Source organism: Anomaloglossus baeobatrachus, chromosome 2, assembly GCF_048569485.1.
Source record: "Anomaloglossus baeobatrachus isolate aAnoBae1 chromosome 2, aAnoBae1.hap1, whole genome shotgun sequence".
Classification (NCBI taxonomy): domain Eukaryota; kingdom Metazoa; phylum Chordata; class Amphibia; order Anura; family Aromobatidae; genus Anomaloglossus; species Anomaloglossus baeobatrachus.
In genome coordinates, this window is record NC_134354.1 from 776,353,069 (window position 1) to 776,378,669 (window position 25,601).

General features: G+C 45.0%; 1 protein-coding gene across 1 annotated transcript in view; it reads left to right on the top strand.

Moving 5' to 3' along the window:
* The window catches only part of LOC142292300 (N-acetylated-alpha-linked acidic dipeptidase 2-like), a 122,568-nt gene extending 97,279 nt beyond the window's left edge, over positions 1 to 25,289 (top strand). Inside the window, exons 16-19 of the mRNA XM_075337571.1 lie at positions 5,893 to 6,157; positions 10,671 to 10,752; positions 12,639 to 12,731; positions 22,523 to 25,289. Coding sequence (XP_075193686.1) covers positions 5,893 to 6,157; positions 10,671 to 10,752; positions 12,639 to 12,731; positions 22,523 to 22,709 — 627 coding nt within the window. The 3' untranslated portion in view covers positions 22,710 to 25,289. The remainder of the gene's footprint in view (positions 1 to 5,892; positions 6,158 to 10,670; positions 10,753 to 12,638; positions 12,732 to 22,522) is intronic.
* The last annotated feature ends 312 nt before the right edge of the window (positions 25,290 to 25,601 follow it).

Consider the following 25,601-nt stretch of genomic DNA (forward strand, 5'->3'; position numbering starts at 1 on the left):
CGTCAGGGGGAAAGGGATAACGTGTATCCTTAAGACGTTTGGAGAAACGCTTGTCTGGATAAGCATGGTGTTTCTGGACTGATTCTCTGAAGTCAGCGTGGTCCAGAAAAGTACTCAGTTTACGCTTGGGATACCTGAAATGGAACTTCTCCTGCTGTGCAGCTGCCTCTTCTGCTGAAGGGGCTGGGGGAGAAATATCCAACAGTCTATTGATGGCCGCTATAAGGTCATTTACCATGGCGTCACCATCAGGAGTATCCAGATTGAGAGCGGTCTCAGGATTAGACTCCTGATCACCCTCCTCTGTCTCATCACGCAGAGACTCTTCTCGCTGAGACCCTGATCCGCGTGATGACGTGGAGGGTCTCTCCCAGCGAGCTCGCTTAAGCTGCCTGGGACTGTCATCTGAGTCAGAGCCTTCAGCCTGAGATGCCTGGGACCCCCTTGAAGCACGAATTAACTCCAACTGAGGGGGACCGGGGAACATTGACGCAGCAGTGTCCATGGTCTGAGTGACCGGCCTGGCCTGCAGGGTCTCTAGGATTTTTGTCATAGTGACAGACATCTTGTCAGCAAAAACTGCAAACTCTGTCCCCGTCACCGGGACAGGGTTCACCGGTGACTCTGCCTGGGCCACTACCACCATAGACTCCGGCTGACGAAGTGGCACAGGGACCGAACATTGCACACAATGGGGGTCATTGGAACCTGCCGGTAGATCAGCCCCACAAGCGGCACAAGCAGCGTATACAGCCTGTGTCTTGGCACCCTTGCGTTTTGCGGATGACATGTTGTCGTCTCCTCAGAGCAATTAGGGTATACAGCCAAGAAGCGACCTTACAGTGCAATATATAAATATATATGGTCTAGAGAAAAAGATACACCAATATAACACTGTGGCACTAGTGGGGCCAGCACTAATGTGCTGCTTACCGCCCGCTTAACGCGGGTGTGTGGTCGCCAGAAATCCCTTGTCTGGGTCTCCCAGAGCCTGTGTCCGTTCTCCAGCCAGACTGCATGTAGGAATGGCTGCCGGCGTCCTGTGGAGAGGGGCGGGCCCTGGGCGTGCTGCAGACAAAAAGCGGGAACTGGCGTCCCACTGTGCTCAGTGAGGGGGCTGGAGTATGTAAAAAAGACTCCAGCCCTCTGCGCTGACTATCGTACAGCGTCTCTCCCTTGTCCTGATTGACAGGGTGGGGGCGGGAACGAAGCGGAGCTAGGCCGCAAAAGCCGGGGACTAGATTTATAAGCGCCGCCGTCGTAAAAGCACGGTCGGCGCTAAGTCCCCGGCGCACCACAAGTCACAGCCGCGCCGCCGCTCCAGGGGCGGCCGGCGCAGCAGTCCCCAACACACAAAGTCCCTCAGATAAACTGCAGTGACTGTAACCCCAGCGCGCAGCGCTACTGTCCCCGGCGCACTAGCACACCCAGCAAGTCTGGAGTGTGCGCGGCCTATCCATACGGGGACACAGAGTACCTGAATGTTGCAGGGCCTTGTCCCTGAACGGTACCCAGCTCCGTATCCAGCAGGTTCAACGGGTCTGTGGATGGAGCCCGGCCTCAGGGCTTGGGGGCCGGTAAGATCCCACTTCCTCAGAGCCCTCAGGGGGATGGGGAAGGAAAGCAGCATGTGGGCTCCAGCCTCCGTACCCACAATGGGTACCTCAACCTTAACAAACACCGCCAATAGGAATGGGGTGAGAAGGGAGCATGCTGGGGGCCCTAGTATGGGCCCTCTTTTCTTCCATCCGATATAGTCAGCAGCTACTGCTGACTAAACAGTGGAGCTATGCGTGGATGTCTGACCTCTTTCGCACAAAGCTTGAAAACTGAGCAGCCAGTGATCCCACTGGGGGTGTATAGCCAGAAGGGGAGGGGCCTTACACTTTTTAGTGTAATGCTTTGTGTGGCCTCCGGAGGCAGTGCTATACACCCAATCGTCTGGGTCTCCCAATGGAGCGCCGAAGAAACGTTTATTTGTAGATTTTGCTTTATGTTTGGGATCATTGTCTTGTTGGAAGACAAATCTCCGTCCCAGTCTCAGGTCTTTTGCAGACCAGGTTTTCTTCAAGAATGGTCCTGTATTTGGCTCCATCCATCTTCCCATCAATTTTAACCATCTTCCCTGTCCCTGCTGAAGAAAAGCAGGCCCAAACCATGATGCTGCCACCACCATGTTTGAAAGTGGGGATGGTGTGTTCAGGGTGATGAGCTGTGTTGCTTTTACGCCAAACATATTGTTTGGCATTGTGCCCAAATAGTTTGATTTTGGTTTCATCTGAGCAGAGCACCTTCTTCCACATGGTTGGGTCTCTCTCCGGTGGCTTGTGACAAACTTTAAACGCCACTTTTTATGGATATCTTTGAGAAATGTCTTTCTTCTTGCCACTCTTCCATAAAGGCCAGATTTGTGCAGTGACTGATTGTTGTCCTATGGACAGACTCTCCCACCTCAGCTGTAGATCTCTGCAGATCATCCAGAGGGATCATGGGCCTCTTCGCTGCATCTCTGATCAGTCTTCTCCTTGTGTGAGATGGAAGTTTGGATGGACGGCCGGGTCTTGGTAGATTTGCAGTGGTATGATCCTCCTTCCATTTCAATATGATCGTTTGCACAGTCCTCCTTGGGATGTTTAAAGTTTTGGAAATCTTTTTTTAACCAAACCCGGCTTTAAACTTCTCCACAACAGTATCATGGACCTGCCTGTTGTGTTCCTTGGTCTTCATGATGCTCTCTGCGCTTTACACAGAACACTGAGACTATCACAGAGCAGGGGCATTTATACGGAGACTTGATTACACACAGGGGCTTATATTTATCATCATCAGTCATTTAGGACAACATTGGATCATTCAGAGATCCTCAATCAACTTCTGGAGTGAATTTGTTGCACTGAAAGTAAAGGGGATGAATAATATTGCATGCCCCAATTTTCAGTTTATTCTTTTTTATAAAGTGTAAAATAAGCAATAAATATCGTTCATCTTCACAATTGTGCCCCACTTGTTGTTGATTCTTCACCAGAACATTAACATTTTTATCTTTGTTTGAAGCCTGAAATGTGGGAAAAGGCTGAAAAATTCACGGGGGCCGAATACTTTCGCAAGGCACTGTAGGTCTTAATTAGCTGGGATAGAACATGTACTACTGTAGGATGAGAATGTGAGACCGTGACGTATACAAAGGGTTGTCCCAGACTGCTTTATATTGATTGCACATCTGTAGCATAGAACATGAAAATGAGATTGGTGGGAGCCCAACACCATGTACCCCCACAATCAGCTGAAAATGCTCTAGCAGCGGAGTACTCGTCTGCGGCCACTAAGCACTGTACGGAGCGGCTGTTTTCCACCGTCTATATCTAGTAGTAGCAGCCGCTGCCAGATCGGTGCAGGTCCCGGGTGTCGGACCCTCAGTGATCTCATATCGATGACCTCTTCTACGCAAAGGCCACCCATATGTCAGTCCCAGACCACCCTTGTAAGTTGTGTAAGCGCTCAATGTGACGGGGATAGTTCAGGTAGCAGTGATAGAGCAACTAGTAGACCATTAGTTTGATGGTAACCGTAACAGCATCGGAAGAAGGATGTGCTGATCTTGTAGGAGACAGTGACCTGTCCAATCCAGTGATTTTGAATGGTGATTGAGCTACGTCTGCCATGGACCAAACCACAATATTGGTAGGAATAGAATTACATTTAGACCATGGGGTCATATAACTGCTGGTGGCAAAAGGAGATGAGTGTGCTGACCTTGTGGGGACAGTGACTTGTAAATTCATGATATTATGTTAGTTATAAATACATTATTTGTGATACAGATGGTGCCCTGAAATTGGTAGGGATATAATAGTAGGATGTATAGTAGGATCTGGATAATAGGAATGGAGGAAGCAGCAGAAGAAGAGTGATGATATTGTGGGGAAAGTGACTTACATATTTTTGAAATTACATTGGCTATGAATTTGTCTATATGTAATAGAGACGGTGCCTTGATGTTCGCATGGATACAACAATGTATAGACCATTGGATAATGGGAATGGGTATAGCAGCAGAAGTAGAGTCTGCAGATCTTGAGGGGACAGTGACTTGCAAAGATTGTTAGTTATGAATACGTCTAAATGTAATGGACATGATGCCTTGATGTTCATAGGGATACAATAATGTATAAACCATTAGATTATAGGAATGGGAACAGCAGCAGAGGAAGAGTGTGCTGATCTTGTGGGGACAGTGAATTATGAATTCAGGAAATTACATAGAGACGGTGGCTTGATGTTAGCATGGATACAGCAATGTGTAGACCGTTGGATAACAGGAATGGGGATGGCAACAGAAGAAGAGTGTGCTGACCTTGTGGGGAAAGTGACTTGTCAATAGATAAAATTGTTAGTTATGAATATGTCTATATGTAATAGACATGGTGCCTTGATAGCTTGGAAACAACAAATTATTATTATTATTTATTTATAGAGCACCATTGATTCCATGGTGCTGTACATGAGGGGGGTTACATACAGAATACATATACAAGTTACAATAGACTGGTACAGAGGGAAGAGGGGACCATTAGATGATGGGAATATATAGAGCAGCAGAAGAAGAGTGTGCTGATCTTGTAGGGACAGTGACTTGCAAATTCATAAGTTTGTTGGTTATGAATACGTTTATATGTAATAGAGACAGTGCCTTGATGTTCATAGGAATACAACAAGGTTTAAACTATTAGATTATAGGAATGGAGATAACAGCAGAGGAAGAGTGTGCTGATCTTGTGGAAACAGGGACTTATAAATTTGAGATTACGATATTTATAAATACATCTATATGTAATATAGAGATGGTGCCTTGATGTTAGCATGGATACAGCAATGTGTAGACCATTGGATAACAGGAATGGGGATGGCAACAGAAGAAGAGTGTGCTGACCTTGTGGGGACAGTGACTTGTCAATACATAAGATTATCGTAGTTATGAATACGTCTGTATGTAATAGACATGGTGCCTTAATATTCGTAGGGATACAACAAGGTTTAAACCATTAGATTATAGGCATGGGGACAACAGCAGAGGAAGTGTGTGCTGACCTTGTGGGGACAGTGACTTGTAAATTTATGAGATTACATTCTTTCTGAATACTTCTTTATGTAGTAGAGTTGGTGCGTTGACGTTATGGATACAACAATGTGTAGACCATTGGATAATAAGAATAGGTATAGCAGCAGAAGACGAGTGTGCTGATCTTGTAGGGACAGTGACTTCATTGACTACAATGTAAATTCATAAGATTATGTTAGTTATGATATGTAATGGACATTGTGCCTTGATGTTTGTAGGGATACAACAAGGTATAAACCATTATATTATAGGAACGGGGACAAAAGCAGAGGAAGTGTGTGCTGATCTTTTGTGAGGACAGTGACTTGTATATTTATGAGATTACGTTATTTCTGAATACTTCTTTATGTAGTAGAGTTGACTACAATGTAAATTCATAAGAATATGTTCGCTTTGATATGTAATGGACATTGTGCCTTGATGTTTGTAGGGATACAACATGGTATAAACCATTATATTATAGGAATGGGGACAACAGCAGAGGAAGAGTGTGCTGATCTTGTGGATACAGTGACTTATAAATGTATGAGATTACATTATTTATGAATACATCTCTATGTAATATAGAGATGGTGCCTTGATGTTAGCAGGGAAACAACAAATATGGGGAGCATTGGATGATAGGAATATGTATAGCAGCAGAAGCAGACTGTGCTGATCTTGTTGCAGACAGTGACCTTCTCTTATTTTTCTTCATAACTTGAACATAACTGGAATCTTTTTCAGCACATGTAAGGGAACATCCACATACATTGTCAAATTTTACATTTCAGAAAACGGACAAATACAGCAATTATCCAGTCTACCACACAGTGTATGAGACTTTTGAGCTGGTGGAGCGTTTTTATGACCCATCATTCAAGAAGCAGCTCGCAGTGGCCCAGGTGAGGGGCAGCCTCGTGTACGAGCTGGCAGACTCCACCATTATACCCTTTAACACCCTGGATTATGGAGAGGAGCTGAAGAACTATGCCGATAATATATACAACTTGGCCATAAAACACACGGAGCAAGTGGAAAGCTACAATGTGACCTTCGGTGAGTGCCCTCAAAAAAACACAACTATCTCCAACATCTACAAATGTCAAACAGGGTCTTACAAGTGTTGTCCACTGCTCGTACATCCCCTTCCCAACCACCAGATTTCCCCAAAACTTGAAACATCTTCTGCTTGAAAAACATCTTAGGTTCGCGTGAGTTTAAAAGACGTTGTGTGCCCGAACCCACCGAGCAGAAACTCTCCAAATCCCCCTGAAAAACTTGGAATTTCCACTCCAAAGCAAAACAACTCGTAATCTATGCTCTAAAACATGTAAAACAAAAAAAAACAGTGTGAAGATACCCATAGACCACACCTAGGCAAAGTGTGACCACATGCGAGCCTTTGGCTGTCCCGGTACGGATCGTGTATCGGGACAACCAAAGGACATTATGCCATGGCGTCCCACTGCACGCGGCCAACTCTCACCCATCGTCTCACCATCACTGGTATGTGTATTCTCGGGGTGCAGATACCAGTGAATATAATGAAGGAACAGGGAACCCCTTTTACTTTATTGAGCCTCTTTGTTTGATAGTACATTCTGGGAAATTGTGGGGACGTAACGTTGCGCCCCAAGGGGCATATGTGGGGACAATGTGTGTGGACCTCATATTGCATCGGGGTCTTTTTAGGGACATTCTACCTTTTTAGGGGGGCTTTTTGGGAGATAATACTATGAGTAGCTGTGTGGGGACATAATATTGTATAAGAGGGCTGTGTGGGGACATGATGCTGTGAGGGGGGCTTTGTGTGGATAGAATACTATGTAAGGGGTCTGTGGAGGGACAATGACCTACAGGGATGCTGTTTGGTGATATCTTGTGTAAGGGGGGCTCTATAGGAACATTATACAGTGTGTGGGGCTTTATGGATGCATCATACTATGTATGGGGCCATCATACTGTGTGGGGACTGTGGGGTTATTATATTGTGTGGTACATTATACAGCGTGGGGATATTTATGGATACATCATACTATTGTGGGGGCATCATTTTCTGTGTGGGGTGAATTGTGGGATCATCATAATGTGTGGAGGGACTTTGGGGCCATCATATTGTGTGGGTACATTATACAATGTGGGGGGCTTTATGGACGCATCTTACTATTGTGGGGCCACCATATTGTGTGAGGGTACTGTGGAGCCATCATACTGTGTGGGTGCATTATACAGTGTGGAGGTCTACATGGATACATCATACTATTATGGGATCCATTGTTTTGTGTGTGGGGGGATTCTGGGGCCATCATAATGTGTGGAGGGAATGGGGCCATCATATTGTGTGGGTACATTATACAATGTGGGGAGCTTTATGGACGCATCTTACTATTGTGGGGCCACCATATTGTGTGAGGGTACTGTGGGGCCACCATATTGTGTGAGGGTACTGTGGGGCCATCATACTGTGTGGGTACATTATACAGTGTGGTGGTCTACATGGATACATCATACTATTGTGGGGGCCATCATTTTGTGTGTGGGTGGATTCTGGGGCCACCATAATTTGTGGAGGAACTTTGAGGTCATCATATTGTCTTCGTACATTATATAAGGTAGGGGGCTTTATGGACGCATCTTACGATCGTGGGGCCATCATATAGTATGGCGAGACTGTGGGGCTATCATATTGTGTGGGTACATTATGCAATGTGGGGGGCTTTATGGATACATCATACTATTGTAGGGCCATGATATTTTGTGGGGGGGACTGTGGGGCCATCATACTGTATCATGGTCTGTTAATAAAGATACAAGCGCTGAATAACCGGAGCAGAATAATTTGCGGCTTTATTTATAGCTTATTAAAATGCAGTAAATTATATATATTTTTTTTACTGCCTCAGGTAAGAAAACCTTTTGTAACTACTGTAACATGCAGCAGCAGGGAGTCACCAGACTTAATTCTGCTCAATATTAAGTAAGAAAAATTGATATCAAACGATAACAAAGAGCAAAAATAAGGGGTACTTTACACGCTGCAACATCGCTACAGATATATCATCAGGGTCACGTCGTTAGTGACGCATATCCGGCGCCGGTAGTGACATTGCAACGTGTAAATCCTAGGTGCAACAATGAACGAGCACAGAAGCGTACAATCTCGCTGATCTGTGTCACGTCGGTCATTTCCATAATGTCGGGTCGACCGCAGGTACGATGTTGTTCCTCGTTCCTGCGGCAGCACACATCGCTGTGTGTAAACCCGCCGGAGCGACAAACATCTCCTTACCTGCGTCCCGACGGCAATGCGGAAGGGAGAAGGTGGGCGGGATGTTACGTCCCGCTCATCTCCGCCCCTCCGCTTCTATTGGCCGGCCGATTTACTGACGTCGCGGTGACGCCGAACACACCTCCCCCTTGTAGGAGGGATTGTTCGGCAGTCACAGCGACGTCGCCGAGCAGGTATGTGCATGTGAAGCTGCCGTAGCGATAATGTTCACTACAGCAGGTGCTATCACGCTCGACATCGCTAGCCGATGCTAGCGATGTCGCAGCGTATAAAGTACCCCTAAGTCTGACCTATTGCTTCTTAAGATCTTTCATGGGGCCTCTTGGGGAAATTTATTGCCTACCCCACCCCTGCCTTAAGGCCGCTTTACACGCTGCGACATCGCTCAAGCAATCTCGTTGGGGTCACGGAATTTGTGACGCACATCCGGCCGCGTTAGCGATGTCGTTGCGTGTGACACCTATGAGCGATTTTGAATCGTCGCAAAAACGTTCAAAATCGCTTATCGGTAACATGCCCCCTATTCTCGATTATCGCTGCTGCAGCTAGCGATGTAGTTCCTCGTTCCTGCGGCAGCACACATCGCTACGTGTGACACCACAGGAACGAGGAACCTCACTTTACCTGAGTCCGCCCGCAATGAGGAAGGAAAGAGGTGGGCGGAATGTTACGTCCCGCTCATCTCCGCCCCTCCGCTTCTATTGGGCGGCGGTTCAGTGACGCTACTGTGACGTGACTGTGATGCTGAATGAACCGCCCCCTTAGAAAGGAGGTGGTTCGCCGGTCACAGCGACGTTGCTAGGCAGGTAAGTAGTGTGATGAGTCCGCGCGATGTTGTGCGCCACGGGCAGAGATTTGCCCGTGTCGCACAACCCATGGGGGCGGGTATGCACGCTAGCGATATCTGTAACGATATCGCAGCATGTAAAGCGGCCTTTAGGCTGTAGTTGCCCAAAAATGTCTCTCCTGAATGAAACCAAGAGAGTCTATTGGGAGCTAAGGCTCATGGTGATCTGGAGATAGCAGCTGAGACCTAATTCTCACAGTCGAGGGTGACTATCAGCACATTGAGCCTCATACTATTTTGGAAAATGTCAGATAGGATTTTATGCACAAGGCTTAGGTTAAAATTTGGAGGACTAATGTTTGGACATTTTCTCCATGAAAGAACAATCCAAATTTAACAGCATATATTTGTATTACGAATTCCCTTTGCTTGTAACTTTGAGGTGGAACTCTCCAAAGTTGAGGTACAAATGGTTAGAATTGAGTGGTCTGGAAATTTGTCCAGCCAACTGTAGAGAGCCTCGAATATTTTTGAGAAGACTTGGAATATCTTCCGAATGACAGGACTTCTCACCCAACATCAATGCCCACCTTCACTAATGTGCTTGTGAAGGCCAGCTGAAGTGGGAAGCCTCCACAGAGGAGTGACGAGAAGTGGGGAAACTTTAAAATTCCCGTTCTTAGAATGAGATGTTCTTCAAGGACACGTGGAGGAGATATTGAGGCCTCCATATACATTTAGCAGCAGTGTGGTGAGAATGCTATCACACTGCACTCAACAGTGTCCAGAAACGTACTCCGTGTAGCATTTACACAACAGAGGTCCACATGTCTCCTTTTTGGTCTCTGTAGACCGGACTACTTCATACTCCTAGAGTATGAGGAGGAAGTCCAGGGCACTGATCCGCACCATATAAATATGCATGAATTGTCCTTAAAAATGACCGTGCTCTGCTCTGTGGTGCATCTGATGTAACAGGAATTATATCATAGAAGCAGCAGAGAAAAAAAGTCAGGCACTCACCAGAGCTTGTTTGTGCAGGTATAGATTTATTCAATCGTGGAGGTTACAAGTGCATTAGGGCTGGTGGGGAGGGAGAGGACGCTAGACACGTCCAGTGACGACGGCCGTTTCGCACCTGTCACGTCCTGTGACAGGTGCGAAACGGCCGTTGTCACTGGACGTGTCTAGCGTCCTCTCCCTCCCCACCAGCCCTAATGCACTTGTAACCTCCACGATTGAATAAATCGATACCTGCACAAGCAAGCTCTGGTGAGTGCCTGACTTTTTTTCTATGATACTTCATAGTCCACTACCTTCCAGGACCAAAAGGTCTTCCATACAGTGTACGTATTTTACGATGGCAGCATATGGTCACTGTGCAGCCACACAATGAGATCCATTGGTAGGATTGCTTTTTGAGGAATATGGTTGGCATTGTATTGATGATTTGTACACTTTTCTTTCTCAAGCCATTTTCTTGTGTCTTGTAGACCATTTATTTGACGCGATTGATAATTTTACCAGCTCTGCCGTAGGACTTCACCAACGAATTAAAACAGTTGATATCAATAAGTAAGTTGGGAAATCCAGTCGAAATGATGTTCTCATGCCATAGGGAATCTCACTTTGGGGAAGACCATGATCTCCAACCAATGCGGATTTCAGGATAGAAAGGGTTTTATTAAGGTCTGATTTTAGAGATTTCCCAAGTAGAAACAAAAAACCCTCCCCACCCCCCCCCCCAAAAACGTGAAATTATATCTACAGCAATGTGTGATCAATATATTTTCAAGTGTTTCACTAACCAATCCCTTGAACCTTGGAAAGATCTTCCATATAGTACACAGCAGTGGTGGTGTTACAATTGGGCATTAGAGACACTGGCCTTAAGTCTTTTACCTGGTGCCAGTGATGGTCATGTTCAGTTGTATCTGCACCCTTAAGGGGGCTTTACACGCTACGATATCGTTAATGTTTTATCGTCTGGGTCACGTTGTTAGTGACGCACATCCGGCGTCATTAACGTTATCGCAGCGTGTGATACTTACCAGCGACCTCAAAAATGGTGAAAATCGTTCACCATGAAGAGGTCGTCCCAAAACCAAAATCGGTAATGGTTGATTATCGATGTGGTTCGTTGCTCCTTCGACAGCATACATCGCTGTGTGTGACACCGCAGGATCGAGGAACGTCTCCCTACCTGCCGCCGGCCGCAATGCGGAAGGAAAGAGGTGGGCGGGATGTTACGTCCCGATCATCTCCGCCCCTCCGTTTTGATTGGCCGGCCGCTTAGTGACGTCGCGGTGACACCGAACGTACCTCCCCCTTGAGGGAGGGATTGTTCAGCAGTCACAGCGACGCCGCCGACCAGGTAAGTGTGCGTGACGCTGCCGTAGCGATAATGTTCGCTGTGGTAGCAATCACACGATATCGCATCCACGACGGGGGCGGGTGCTTACACGTTCGATATCGCTAGCAATTGCTAGCGATGTCGTAGCATGTAAAGCCCGCTTTAGAGTTTACCAAAATCACAGATTTGGCAAAAGTCTTCTCGGTGAGTACCTTTAAAGTTCTTTTCGATTTGGTGAAATTAAACTTGGCAGTTGGTACAATAGGATAAACTTTGTATTAGCAACCGTTTAGTACAATGCCAAGTTATACTAACAACAGCCCCCCAACATCCCACCTATGATACAATAGTACAGTCATATTGTCACACAGAGATTTGCACACATGGAAGCATCCGATTCTGTTCATATTGCAGATTCTGACACTCCACCCGATGGTTTCTCTGGTGCCTCTGATCTATAGAGGAAGACTCTGGCCTCGACCTGCTGTCTGCTCATTCTTAGTCAGGCAAGCAAGAGTTAACCTCTGCTAGCCTGCTTGTTAGGCTCCTTTGATCACGTGTTGCGTGGAGGCCAATCAGATTTGCTCCTCTCATATTTAAGCTGGATGAAATATTCTACCCTTTCCAGCTATAGGTTATACTGTGTTGCTCTGTGTGTTTTGGTGTCCCAGACTATCTGTAAAATGTTGCTTTTTGCCTGAAGTGGGTGTGGAGTTAGCCATCATCTTGTTGTTTTCCTCCTAAACTCTTATTATCTTTATAGCTCTGTGAGTGAATGCCGTGTGACAGAGTTTTGGTTTTCCCTGTTTGTCTATTTTGTGGGTTTAATCTCACTCCTGTCCCGGTTCCCGCTGGGGGAGGGGGTGGGGGTGGGGGTATCAGATCCAGGCTTCTCAGGAGCAGGGCCAGGAAGGAGACTCTGGCATCCCCACCTTTTAGGGCTATTCCTGAGACTGGGCATAGCATATAGACTCCTAGCCTGAGGATCAGCTTAGGAGCCCTGGGCCCTGGTTTCCTGCTATCCCCACAGTTATCATGACACACATATCTGGGTAATGTCATAGTCTCTGTCAATTATCCACCACTAATCAATGATGTCTTCTTCTAGTCCAATGGCTGTTCGCATCCTAAATGACCAACTGATGTTTGCAGAGCGGGCATTCACTGACCCCCTGGGCCTCCCAGGAAGACCTTTTTACAGGTATTGATAAGTATTTTGTTGACATCTGCTACATGTTAAAGCTTAAGACTATCGTAACTCTGGAGGACCTGGCACGTCTGTGCCTTGATGTGGACAGTCCATTGATTTCAATTACTTCTGTGTAATACTTGATGTGCCCTGCGGAGGCACTGCACACTTTCTCTACCGATCTCAACCAATTGCGCTGTGGTGAGAGTGGGACACATCGCCAGCTACATACTATTAGAGGCCTTCTTCTCCAAGCTAGCTATCAATACATAAGTGTCCCTTATAAATTGATGGTCTACCCCCAGGATTTGCAATAATTTCAGGATCCATGGAGGTCCAACCTTATGGACCCTCACCGAAGCTGAGCATGAAGATTCTGCGCTGTTCTGCTTTTTATTATCCCTCTCACTAGAAATATAGTGACAACTATCCAGCTCTTTTCTGTACTCTGAGGTTTAATGGAGCCTCAAATGGAAAGTAAAGCACAAAATAGCCCCCCGACCCACCTGACCACGAGCAGGTATACATTTGCCCCATTTTGGTTCTTTTCTAGCAACTCAAAATCCTGTATACTGATTGAGTCTCAACATTAAAATGTCACAAATTTGAGTCCAAATACAACATTTTCAATCAAAATAGACAACTAACTTATAGGCAAAAATTGTGACCGAGCCAATTAATCTCACCCTAGTGATGTGCGAGCACTACCATGGTCGGGTGCTCAGTACTCGTAACTAGTGATGAGCGAGCACTACCATGCTCGGGTGCTCATAACTAGTCTGATCGTCCGAGTGTTCAACTGCTCGTCATGAGTACTGAGCACCCCAGTATGGTAGTGCCCGCTCATCACTAGATACGAGTACCAAGCACCCTGTAACAGCGTGTCCATCCCCCCCCCCTGTGCTCGTGGTGTAATAGTCTGTCCCTCCTTGACTGTCCTGTGTTTACTACTTCTGGTGGGAGATTTTGTTCTTCTCAGCATGGGACTCCTCCAATCCACAACTTGGTAGACAGAATAGAGCCAGCACGTCTAGAATCCTTTCATGTATCAAATGTCCAGGGGCAGGTGTGCCCTTCTGTTCACCTAAAGGGGCTGATCCCAGGAGAAGAGCGCAATAAGACCCATGTTTGTCAGTTAGTTGACTCTCGGCTAGAGAAGGACTTGGATCTATAGCTGAGGCTGGATCCTAGTGCCTGTGTATGGACTGTTACAGACTGGAGGTCAGAGGCCACATGGGATTGTGTTTTGTTGTTCACCCTATTGGACTCAAGGAACTCACATAAGGACCATTGCCACATTTTCCCTGGCGTCGGAATACCGGGAGGCGCCCCCGGATCTGTTTTTTTGTTGTGGGCTCCTTGCAGACTTTAAGGATTTATATTCTTGTTTGGTGCTTTATCTTTGTGGTTCCAATAAAGCCCTTTGGATTGTTTCTAAGCCTGGCATCCCTTACTGCTCTGTCGCATACCCCGTCACAAACTGGTTGGCATTGGAGGGATCAGAGCAGAAGGAATGGAAGGCGCTTACCTGCAAGATGGCACCAAGGAAGTATTTCCACAGCAAGGGGAGGAAAGACAGGAGGTAAATTCCTCCAAAAGTCAGTGGGTTGTGTGGTATGAGGAGGAGATGGCACTGATGGGCCACCATAAAAGATAAGAGGGAGGATATTTGCAGAGCTCAAGAGAGGGCAGGATTGCTGGAGAGGAGCCTCACTGTGGAAGCAGCTACAGTGCTGGCCAAAAGTATTGGCACCCCTGCAATTCTGCCAGAGAATACTCAGTTTCTTCCTGACAATGATTGCAATCACAAATTCTTTGGTATTATTATCTTCATTTAATTTGTCTTCAATGAAGAAAAAAAAAATGTCAAAAAGCCAAATTGGATATAATTCCACACCAAACATAAAAAAGGGGGTGGACAAAAGTATTAGCGCTGTTTGAAAAATCCTGTGATGCTTCTGTAATTTGTGTAATAACAGCACCTGTAACTTACCTGTGGCACCTAACAGGTGTTGGCAATAATAAATCACACTTGCAGCTGGTGACATGGATTAAAGTTGACGCAACCTCTGTCCTGTGTCCTTGTGTGCACCACATTGAGCATGGAGAAAAGAAATACCAAAGAACTGTCTGAGGACGTGAGACTCCAAATTGTGAGGAAGCATGAGCAATCTCAAGGCTACAAGTCCATCTCCAAATACCTGAATGTTCCTGTGTCTACGGTGCGCAGTTTCATCAAGAAGTGTAAAGCCCATGGCACTGTGGCTAACTTCCCTAGATGTGGAAGGAAAAGAAACATTGACGAGAGATTTCAACGCAAGATTGTGCGGATGGTGGATAAAGAACCTCGACTAACATCCAAACAAGTTCAAGCTGCCCTGCAGTCCGAGGGTACAACAGTGTCAACCTGGACTATCCGTCAGCGTCTGAATGAAAAGGGACTGTATGGTAGGATACCCAGGAAGACCCCACTTCTTACCCCGAAACATAAAAAAGCCAGACTGGAGTTTGCAAAAACTTACTTGAGAAAGCCTAAAACGTTTTGGAAGAATGTTCTCTGGTCAGATGAGACAAAAGTAGAGCTTTTTGGGAAAAGCCATCAACATAGAGTTTACAGGAAAAAAAAAAGAGGCATTCAAAGAAAAGAACACTGTCCCTACAGTCAAACATGGCGGAGGTTCCCTGATGTTTTGGGGTTGCTTTGCTGCCTCTGGCACTGGACTGCTTGACCGTGTGCATGGCATTCATGAAGTCTGAAGACTACCAACAAATTTTGCAGCATAATGTAGGGCCCAGTGTGAGAAAGCTGGGTCTCCCTCAGAGGTCATAGGTCTTCCAGCAGGACAATGACCCAAAACACACTTCAAAAAGCACTAGAAAATGGTTTGAGAGAAAGCACTGGAGACTACTAAAGTGGCCAGCAATGAGTCCAGACCTGAATCCAATAGATCACCTGTGGAGAGATCTCACAATGGCAGTTTGGCGAAGGCCCCCTTCAAATCTCAGGGACCTGGAGCAGTTTCCAAAGAAGAATGGTCTAAAATTCCTGCAGAGCATTGTAAGAAACTCATTGATGGTTACCGGAAGCGGTTGTTCAGTTATTTTGGCTAAAGGTTGTGCAACCAAGTATTAGGATAAGGGTGCCAATACTTTTTGTCTGGACCATTTTTGAAGTGTGCAATGATCAATGATTTGATTTTTGTTTCATTCTCTTTTGTGTTTTTTCTTTGCAAGCAAAATAAATGAAGATAATAACACCAAAGAATTTGTGATTGCAATCATTTTGAAGAAGAAACTGAGTATTAGCTGACAGAATTGCAGGGGTGCCAATACTTTTGGCCAGCACTGTAGAAGCTCTAGACAGATTGTAACCACAGGACCCACCATGAGTGAATTCCCCAGAGTGTCCTGTAAGGACTTTAAACCATTTAATGAGGCTGTAGGCGACAATAAGGGCTTCTTCCAGGACTTTGAGCATCAGTGCCGGTTGATGGAAGTCCTGGAAAGGAAGAGAGTCCAGTATCTGGTGGGGCTCTTAGAGGGTGGATCTGCTGAAGCTTATAGAACTATAGACCCTCGGTGGAACTGCGATTATGGAACCATTAAAGAATCCATATTGGACCATTATGCCATGACCCCCAGATACATACAGGGCTCAGTTCCGAACTTTAGCCTGTGATGGGGAAGTGTCTTTCAAAAAGTATGCCCACAGACTTAAACAAGTATGCCATCGCTGGCTGGAAAGAGAGGGAGCCTTAACTTGGGAGACCTTTTTCCAGGTCATCTTAAAAGAACAGTTCTATGCCAAATGCCCAGCTGAGATCCGGGAATGGGTGCGTGAGAGGAGACCAGAGACAGTGGAACAAGCTGCTGCTCTAGCTGATGAGGTGCTCACTATCAAGCCTCAGTGGAAGAAGCTGCTAGCAGAGGGAGCAAAAATGACCAGCACCCCAACACCAGAGGTTCCTTGTCCTTCAGTACCCAATGTCCCTCGACTTCCTAGGTCACCACCTTATGTGGATACTCGTGTGAATGTGCCTCCAGTTGCTCCTACCACATTTTCTGGAATGTGATGAGGAAAGAAAGTAGAAGAGCGAAGATGTTATAGCTGTGGGCATCCCGGGCATCCACATGCCGATCTATCCAGTGGAGTCATCCTCCAAATCGACAACCACCTCCTGCACCTCCACATCCCTATCAGTAAAAAGTTCTCCTACCTACTTCTCCAGAAGGCAAGCTGGAAGAAGTGAGATGCAGCGCAGATGTTATCGATGTGGGCAGCCTGTTCATCAACAAGATTAAGGAATAACGTTTGGAACTCCATTCTATGTCTGAACTGGGTGCAAAAAACCTAAAAAACATCACTATGGGGAGATAAGGTATGCACACCAGTGACTATGGAAGGGGAATACATGGAATAGCAGAAACTGCTGTGTGAATACTGACATGAAAAATTCAATAGCTATTTGTAAGAATGAAATGTGAAAAATGGAACCTGCATTACTGCCATGAATATATGAATAAAGAGAAATTTAGCTACTGAATTGATCAATGCAGAAGAGCCCCAACACTACGCCAAAGTATTTCTCTACGTTGGGGTCCCTAGCTTGTGTGTGTCCTCTCATGCAGTTAAAAAACTTACCGTGTATGGGACGCTGAGACCCAGGCTATATATGCGTATAATGTGGATTGGCAATAGGTGTGTATGGGGAGGGTTCACAAACGAAAAACTACTAACATTAAGGAATAACGTTTGGAACTCCATTCTATGTCTGAACTGGGTGCAAAAAACCTAAAAAACATCACTATGGGGAGATAAGGTATGCACACCAGTGACTATGGAAGGGGAATACATGGAATAGCAGAAACTGCTGTGTGAATACTGACATGAAAAATTCAATAGCTATTTGTAAGAATGAAATGTGAAAAATGGAACCTGCATTACTGCCATGAATATATGAATAAAGAGAAATTTAGCTACTGAATTGATCAATGCAGAAGAGCCCCAACACTACGCCAAAGTATTTCTCTACGTTGGGGTCCCTAGCTTGTGTGTGTCCTCTCATGCAGTTAAAAAACTTACCGTGTATGGGACGCTGAGACCCAGGCTATATATGCGTATAATGTGGATTGGCAATAGGTGTGTATGGGGAGGGTTCACAAACGAAAAACTACTAACATTAAGGAATAACGTTTGGAACTCCATTCTATGTCTGAACTGGGTGCAAAAAACCTAAAAAACATCACTATGGGGAGATAAGGTATGCACACCAGTGACTATGGAAGGGGAATACATGGAATAGCAGAAACTGCTGTGTGAATACTGACATGAAAAATTCAATAGCTATTTGTAAGAATGAAATGTGAAAAATGGAACCTGCATTACTGCCATGAATATATGAATAAAGAGAAATTTAGCTACTGAATTGATCAATGCAGAAGAGCCCCAACACTACGCCAAAGTATTTCTCTACGTTGGGGTCCCTAGCTTGTGTGTGTCCTCTCATGCAGTTAAAAAACTTACCGTGTATGGGACGCTGAGACCCAGGCTATATATGCGTATAATGTGGATTGGCAATAGGTGTGTATGGGGAGGGTTCACAAACGAAAAACTACTAACATTAAGGAATAACGTTTGGAACTCCATTCTATGTCTGAACTGGGTGCAAAAAACCTAAAAAACATCACTATGGGGAGATAAGGTATGCACACCAGTGACTATGGAAGGGGAATACATGGAATAGCAGAAACTGCTGTGTGAATACTGACATGAAAAATTCAATAGCTATTTGTAAGAATGAAATGTGAAAAATGGAACCTGCATTACTGCCATGAATATATGAATAAAGAGAAATTTAGCTACTGAATTGATCAATGCAGAAGAGCCCCAACACTACGCCAAAGTATTTCTCTACGTTGGGGTCCCTAGCTTGTGTGTGTCCTCTCATGCAGTTAAAAAACTTACCGTGTATGGGACGCTGAGACCCAGGCTATATATGCGTATAATGTGGATTGGCAATAGGTGTGTATGGGGAGGGTTCACAAACGAAAAACTACTAACATTAAGGAATAACGTTTGGAACTCCATTCTATGTCTGAACTGGGTGCAAAAAACCTAAAAAACATCACTATGGGGAGATAAGGTATGCACACCAGTGACTATGGAAGGGGAATACATGGAATAGCAGAAACTGCTGTGTGAATACTGACATGAAAAATTCAATAGCTATTTGTAAGAATGAAATGTGAAAAATGGAACCTGCATTACTGCCATGAATATATGAATAAAGGTTCCATTTTTCACATTTCATTCTTACAAATAGCTATTGAATTTTTCAAATAGCTATTGAATGGAGTTCCAAACGTTATTCCTTAATGTTAGTAGTTTTTCGTTTGTGAACCCTCCCCATACACACCTATTGCCAATCCACATTATACGCATATATAGCCTGGGTCTCAGCGTCCCATACACGGTAAGTTTTTTAACTGCATGAGAGGACACACACAAGCTAGGGACCCCAACGTAGAGAAATACTTTAGCGTAGTGTTGGGGCTCTTCTGCATTGATCAATTCAGTAGCTAAATTTCTCTTTATTCATATATTCATGGCAGTAATGCAGGTTCCATTTTTCACATTTCATTCTTACAAATAGCTATTGAATTTTTCATGTCAGTATTCACACAGCAGTTTCTGCTATTCCATGTATTCCCCTTCCATAGTCACTGGTGTGCATACCTTATCTCCCCATAGTGATGTTTTTTAGGTTTTTTGCACCCAGTTCAGACATAGAATGGAGTTCCAAACGTTATTCCTTAATGTTAGTAGTTTTTCGTTTGTGAACCCTCCCCATACACACCTATTGCCAATCCACATTATACGCATATATAGCCTGGGTCTCAGCGTCCCATACACGGTAAGTTTTTTAACTGCATGAGAGGACACACACAAGCTAGGGACCCCAACGTAGAGAAATACTTTGGCGTAGTGTTGGGGCTCTTCTGCATTGATCAATTCAGTAGCTAAATTTCTCTTTATTCATATATTCATGGCAGTAATGCAGGTTCCATTTTTCACATTTCATTCTTACAAATAGCTATTGAATTTTTCATGTAAGTATTCACACAGCAGTTTCTGCTATTCCATGTATTCCCCTTCCATAGTCACTGGTGTGCATACCTTATCTCCCCATAGTGATGTTTTTTAGGTTTTTTGCACCCAGTTCAGACATAGAATGGAGTTCCAAACGTTATTCCTTAATGTTAGTAGTTTTTCGTTTGTGAACCCTCCCCATACACACCTATTGCCAATCCACATTATACGCATATATAGCCTGGGTCTCAGCGTCCCATACACGGTAAGTTTTTTAACTGCATGAGAGGACACACACAAGCTAGGGACCCCAACGTAGAGAAATACTTTGGCGTAGTGTTGGGGCTCTTCTGCATTGATCAATTCAGTAGCTAAATTTCTCTTTATTCATATATTCATGGCAGTAATGCAGGTTCCATTTTTCACATTTCATTCTTACAAATAGCTATTGAATTTTTCATGTCAGTATTCACACAGCAGTTTCTGCTATTCCATGTATTCCCCTTCCATAGTCACTGGTGTGCATACCTTATCTCCCCATAGTGATGTTTTTTAGGTTTTTTGCACCCAGTTCAGACATAGAATGGAGTTCCAAACGTTATTCCTTAATGTTAGTAGTTTTTCGTTTGTGAACCCTCCCCATACACACCTATTGCCAATCCACATTATACGCATATATAGCCTGGGTCTCAGCGTCCCATACACGGTAAGTTTTTTAACTGCATGAGAGGACACACACAAGCTAGGGACCCCAACGTAGAGAAATACTTTGGCGTAGTGTTGGGGCTCTTCTGCATTGATCAATTCAGTAGCTAAATTTCTCTTTATTCATATATTCATGGCAGTAATGCAGGTTCCATTTTTCACATTTCATTCTTACAAATAGCTATTGAATTTTTCATGTCAGTATTCACACAGCAGTTTCTGCTATTCCATGTATTCCCCTTCCATAGTCACTGGTGTGCATACCTTATCTCCCCATAGACATGTTCATCAACAAGACACTTGCCCGGCTGGTCAACTGAGGGACCACCCTATTCCAAATCGACCAGTTAACTATCTACAGCCAAGTACAATGAGGGAAGAGGTGTCACCCCTTCAAGTTGATTTTCCTAATGACTCAGATACTCATGTTCGACCACTAGGTGTTTACGGGGTGTGAGCCACAGCCCCGAATTCTTCTTATCATCCAAGAAAGCACTTACAGGTGGTTTTGCTGGGTGGACAGAGAGTTCTTGGTTTTTGTGACTCTAGGGCATTTCTCACAATAGCTGATCCCCGAGTGGTTCGGCCAGAGGTGATACAGCCAGTACCAGGATTAACCATTGAAGTGGCTGGAGGACAAAGGAGAAATATCCAAAATGCAAGTGTAGAACTGGACTTTGGCTTTGGGGTCAAGCAATGTGTGATTGGGGTAATGAGCGGCCTGCCTGCAGATATTCTCCTAGGCAATGATGTGGGAGATCTACAATGCCGATTTGTGGGTGCAGGAAGCAGAGTTTAAGTCAAGGAGGATACAAACTGGAGCCATACCCTTCAGCTCTACACCTCCACCATACACTAAAGAAGATGGAGCCAACACAAAATGCCGATGGATTGTCCAGGCAGGAGGAGCCCTGAGTCAGGTCCGCCATGTTTACGTGTACTTAACAAGCGACCTGTTGAGGTCACTAGTCCGTACACAAATTGAGGGGGGAAGGGGTTGGAGCAGCGTGTCCCTCCCCTGCCTGTGGTCATGGTGTAATAGTCTGTCCCTCCTTGACTGTCCTGTATGTACTACGTCTGGTGGGATATCGTTTGTTCTTCTCAGCATGGGACTCATCCAATCCAAAACTTGGTAGACGGAATAGAGCCAGTACGTCTAGAATCCTTTCAGGTATCAAATGTCCAGGGGGAGGTGTGCGCTTCTGCCCACCAAAGGGGCTGATCCCAGGAGAAGAGAACAATGAGACCCATGTTACTTAGTTGTTGGATCTCGGCTGGAGAAGGACTAGGATCTATAGCAGAGTCTAGATCCTAGTGCCTGTGTATGGACACTTACAGATTGGAGGTCAGAGGCCACATGGGATTGTGTTTTGTTGTTCACCCTATTGGACTCAAGAAACTCCTATAAGGACCATTGCCATATTTTCCCTGGCGTCGGAATATCGGGAGGCGCCCCCGGATCTGTTGTTTTGTTGTGGACTCCTTGCAAACTTTAAGGATTTATATTCATGTTTGGTGCTTTATCTTTGTGGTTCCAATAAAGCCCTTTAGATTGTTCCTCGGCCTAGCGTCCCTCACTGCTCTGCTGCATACCCCGTCACACACCCGAGCATGGTAGTGCCCGCTCATCACTAATTACCAGTACTGAGCACCCGAGCATGGTAGTGCTCGCTCATCACTAGTTACCAGTACAGAGCACCTGAGCATGGTAGTGCCCGCTAATCACTAGTTACCAGTACTGAGCACCTGAGCATGGTAGTGCTCGCTCATCACTAGTTACCAGTACTGAGCACCCGAGCATGGTAGTGCCCGCTCATCACTAGTTACCAGTACAGAGCACCCGAGCATGGTAGTGTCCGCTCATCACAAACTGTGACTAAACCTTTTAAAGTATGTCATTCAGCTCATGGATGAAGTAGGCATGATTCAACCACCCCACAGGTGGATTATGGGGTTCTTTTAACTTTTCATTCTTTAATTTTTTTTAATTTTTTTTTTTTTTTTACAGACATATAATTTTTGCACCAAGCAGCCATAACAAATACGCTGGAGAATCGTTCCCTGGTATTTACGACGCCTTATTCGACATAGAAAACAAAGAAGATCAGAGAGCGGCCTGGGAAGAAGTGAAAAGGCAAATAGCCATTGCCACATTTATAGTAGAATCGGCCGCAAAGACCCTGAAGGAAGTATAGCCCCCACTATTACAGAGACATGGACAATTTACTCACAACTGGCTTGACAAAAAAAAGTACACGTTAGTCAGTAGCCAGTTCCTTGATCCAAGCTTTTGGAAAAGTTTGAAAAAACCACATTAGATATTAAAATTTGCTGCCTGTTCTGAACCCTATTCTCTGCTATAGGTGGCAGTATTACGGTGTATGGCCCCAATTCATCATGACTGGCAGTTTGGATATCAATCTTGAGGAGCAATGTGGTTTGCAAAAATGGGCAAGGCTGGTGAGAAAAGTGCAAAAAGCTGCAAAACTTTTGGTAACTCCCAGTTACACAAAAATTGTGCAACTTTTTGAATTTTTACACAAGAAAACTAAAGACTGGAGACACTGCGCCTGTCGGTCAGGACAATGTCTGATTTACCAGGAAAAATGGGTACTACTGATTGTTCTGTACTTTTATATAAACCATTTATTTGTACCAAGTGAATGACTCCGCAGGGGCCGGCCATCAACACAGGACAAAGCTCCTCCCAGGAAGAACAAGAGGAAAAACAATTCTAGGGAAAAAAAAAAAGATTTAACAGAATCTTTCTTATGATAATTCTTGAAAATATATATTTTTCATTTTATAAGACGCGCTGGATTATAAGACGCACCCCAAATTTAGAGAAAAAGAAAGGTAAAAACAAAATATGGTGTCTGTTTTATAATCCAGTGGTGTCTTAGGCTACTTTCACACTTCAGTCTTTTTCCATCAGTCACAATCCCTCGCTTTCAGAAAATACGGTATCCTGCAAAATATTTTGCAGGATTTAGTTTTTTCCCCATAGACTTGTATTAACGACAGATTGATCCGATGCAACGCAAGGCCATCAGTTGCAGTCGGGGAATGACTGACTGTCAGGCGGAAGGAACGGACATTGTAACGTTTTTTTGGAGCGTCAAAAAAACACGCTCCGCAGGATTCCATCGCAATCCGTCAAGAGGTATAATGGATGTCTATGGTGCAGGATTCCGCCGTAATCCGTCACACAACGAAATCCACTGCTGGATTCTGTCATGCTCTACTGAGCATGCCCAGCATATCTGTTTTTGGGACAGCCTAATGGGAGTGCCAAATGGATCATGACGGATCTGTCAGAAAACGAACGCACAACGGACGTAATGGATGCGACGGATCAGCTTTTTCACAGGATTCTAGTGAACGGAATCCTGTGAAATAACACATCCGTTGCGTCCGTTGACAGCTAAAAAACGATGGATCCGTCGTTTAGTCGCAACGATAGACCAGGCTGATTTGAAACGACTAAAGAGTGAAAGTAGCCTACCTGGCAGGAGTTTTGGAGTTAGTGGGGTCACAGGAGGCAGGGACGGTACTGGAGGTGGTGATGAGGGGGGCCCAGATACTTAATGCGGACCGCAGGTGCTGCACTGTGCTGGGGCTGCGGGCGGTGAGGCACAGGCCATTGTGAAGAGTTCAGCAGTGCTGGCTTTAAAGAAATGTTGGGCGGAGTTGGCGCGTGCGCAGATTGAGTTATCAGCTCAATGACAAGCCGAAATCTTATCTGCACAAACGTGTCACCTCCGAGCGCCATTTTCCTCAAGTGTGCTGCTGCTGGGACATCGATGAGATCTTAAGCCGAGAGCTCCATCTGCGCATGCGCGGACTCTGGGCACCATTACTTGAGGCCCGCACCGCCGACATCTTCAGAATGGCCTGTGCCTCACAGCCCACCAAACAGAGCAGAGCTGCCCGCCACACAAAGCAGCGCCCCTGCCTCCTGTGACCCCTCTTCACCACCCCTTGGTAAGCTACATTTGCACCCCTCATTTTCTTCCCAAATTTTTGAGAGGAAAAGTGCGTCTTATAATCCGAAAAATATGGTAATTTGAGAATCATTATGGCTCTGTGACTAGAATTATTGATAGAAAATGGAGGTGCCCTTTCAATGTATTTATTCTGTTTATTGCTCACACATTGCTTTTAAAATGAAGCTTTTATACAGGTCATATTTCATATTATACTAAAGTCTATATTATAATTATCAACAATGATTCCCGATCTACCCTAGCAGCCTTCTGTACACACACTTTCCTATCATTAAGTAGGACCCCCCCCCCCAGTATAAGCGGTGAATAGGACCGCCCACCGGACTCCTAACCCCTGAATAAGCAGTGAATAGGACCGCCCACCAGACTCCTAACCCCGGCATGAGCAGTGAATTGGATCGCCCACTGGATTCCTAACCCCGGGATAAGCAGTGAATAGGACCGCCCACTGGACTCCTAACCCCGGGATGAGCAGTGATTTCCTACATAAGTTATACTGATCTTTTTTTCACAAGACTATAGAAGGGAATTCATCACTTTTTTTTACAACAATAAATATGCACATGTGAGTAGAAATTTTGTGTCTCATTTTTAAGCCTCCACTTTGCCTTTAAAAAAAAAAATGAAAAAAATGTGTGTGGCCTAATGAGGGGTGTGGGCAACATTGCCCCATCAGATTCACTGTAATTTACCCCAGAAACCAGTGCAAATTGGAGCAGAAAACTACTCTGATTATGACACATGCACCTACTTCATTAAGAAAAATAAGGATAAAAAGTGAAAAAAACGTCCGCGCTGCTGTGCCAATAAAGAGTTAATTCCAAATAAGAGCAATGCAGGGTGGTTTATTCTACGCGTTTCGGAGAGAACACTTCGCCTTCATCAGGAAATCCACCAAAATGGTGGATTGTTGGATTTCCTGATGGAGAAGGGTCATCTCCGAAACACGTAGGTGGATTTCCTAATGGAGAGGGCTCATTTCCGAAACGCGTAGAATAAACCACCCTACATTGCTCTTATTTGGAATTTACTTTATTGGCACAGCAGCGCGGACGTTTTTCCACTTTCTATACTTTTTTT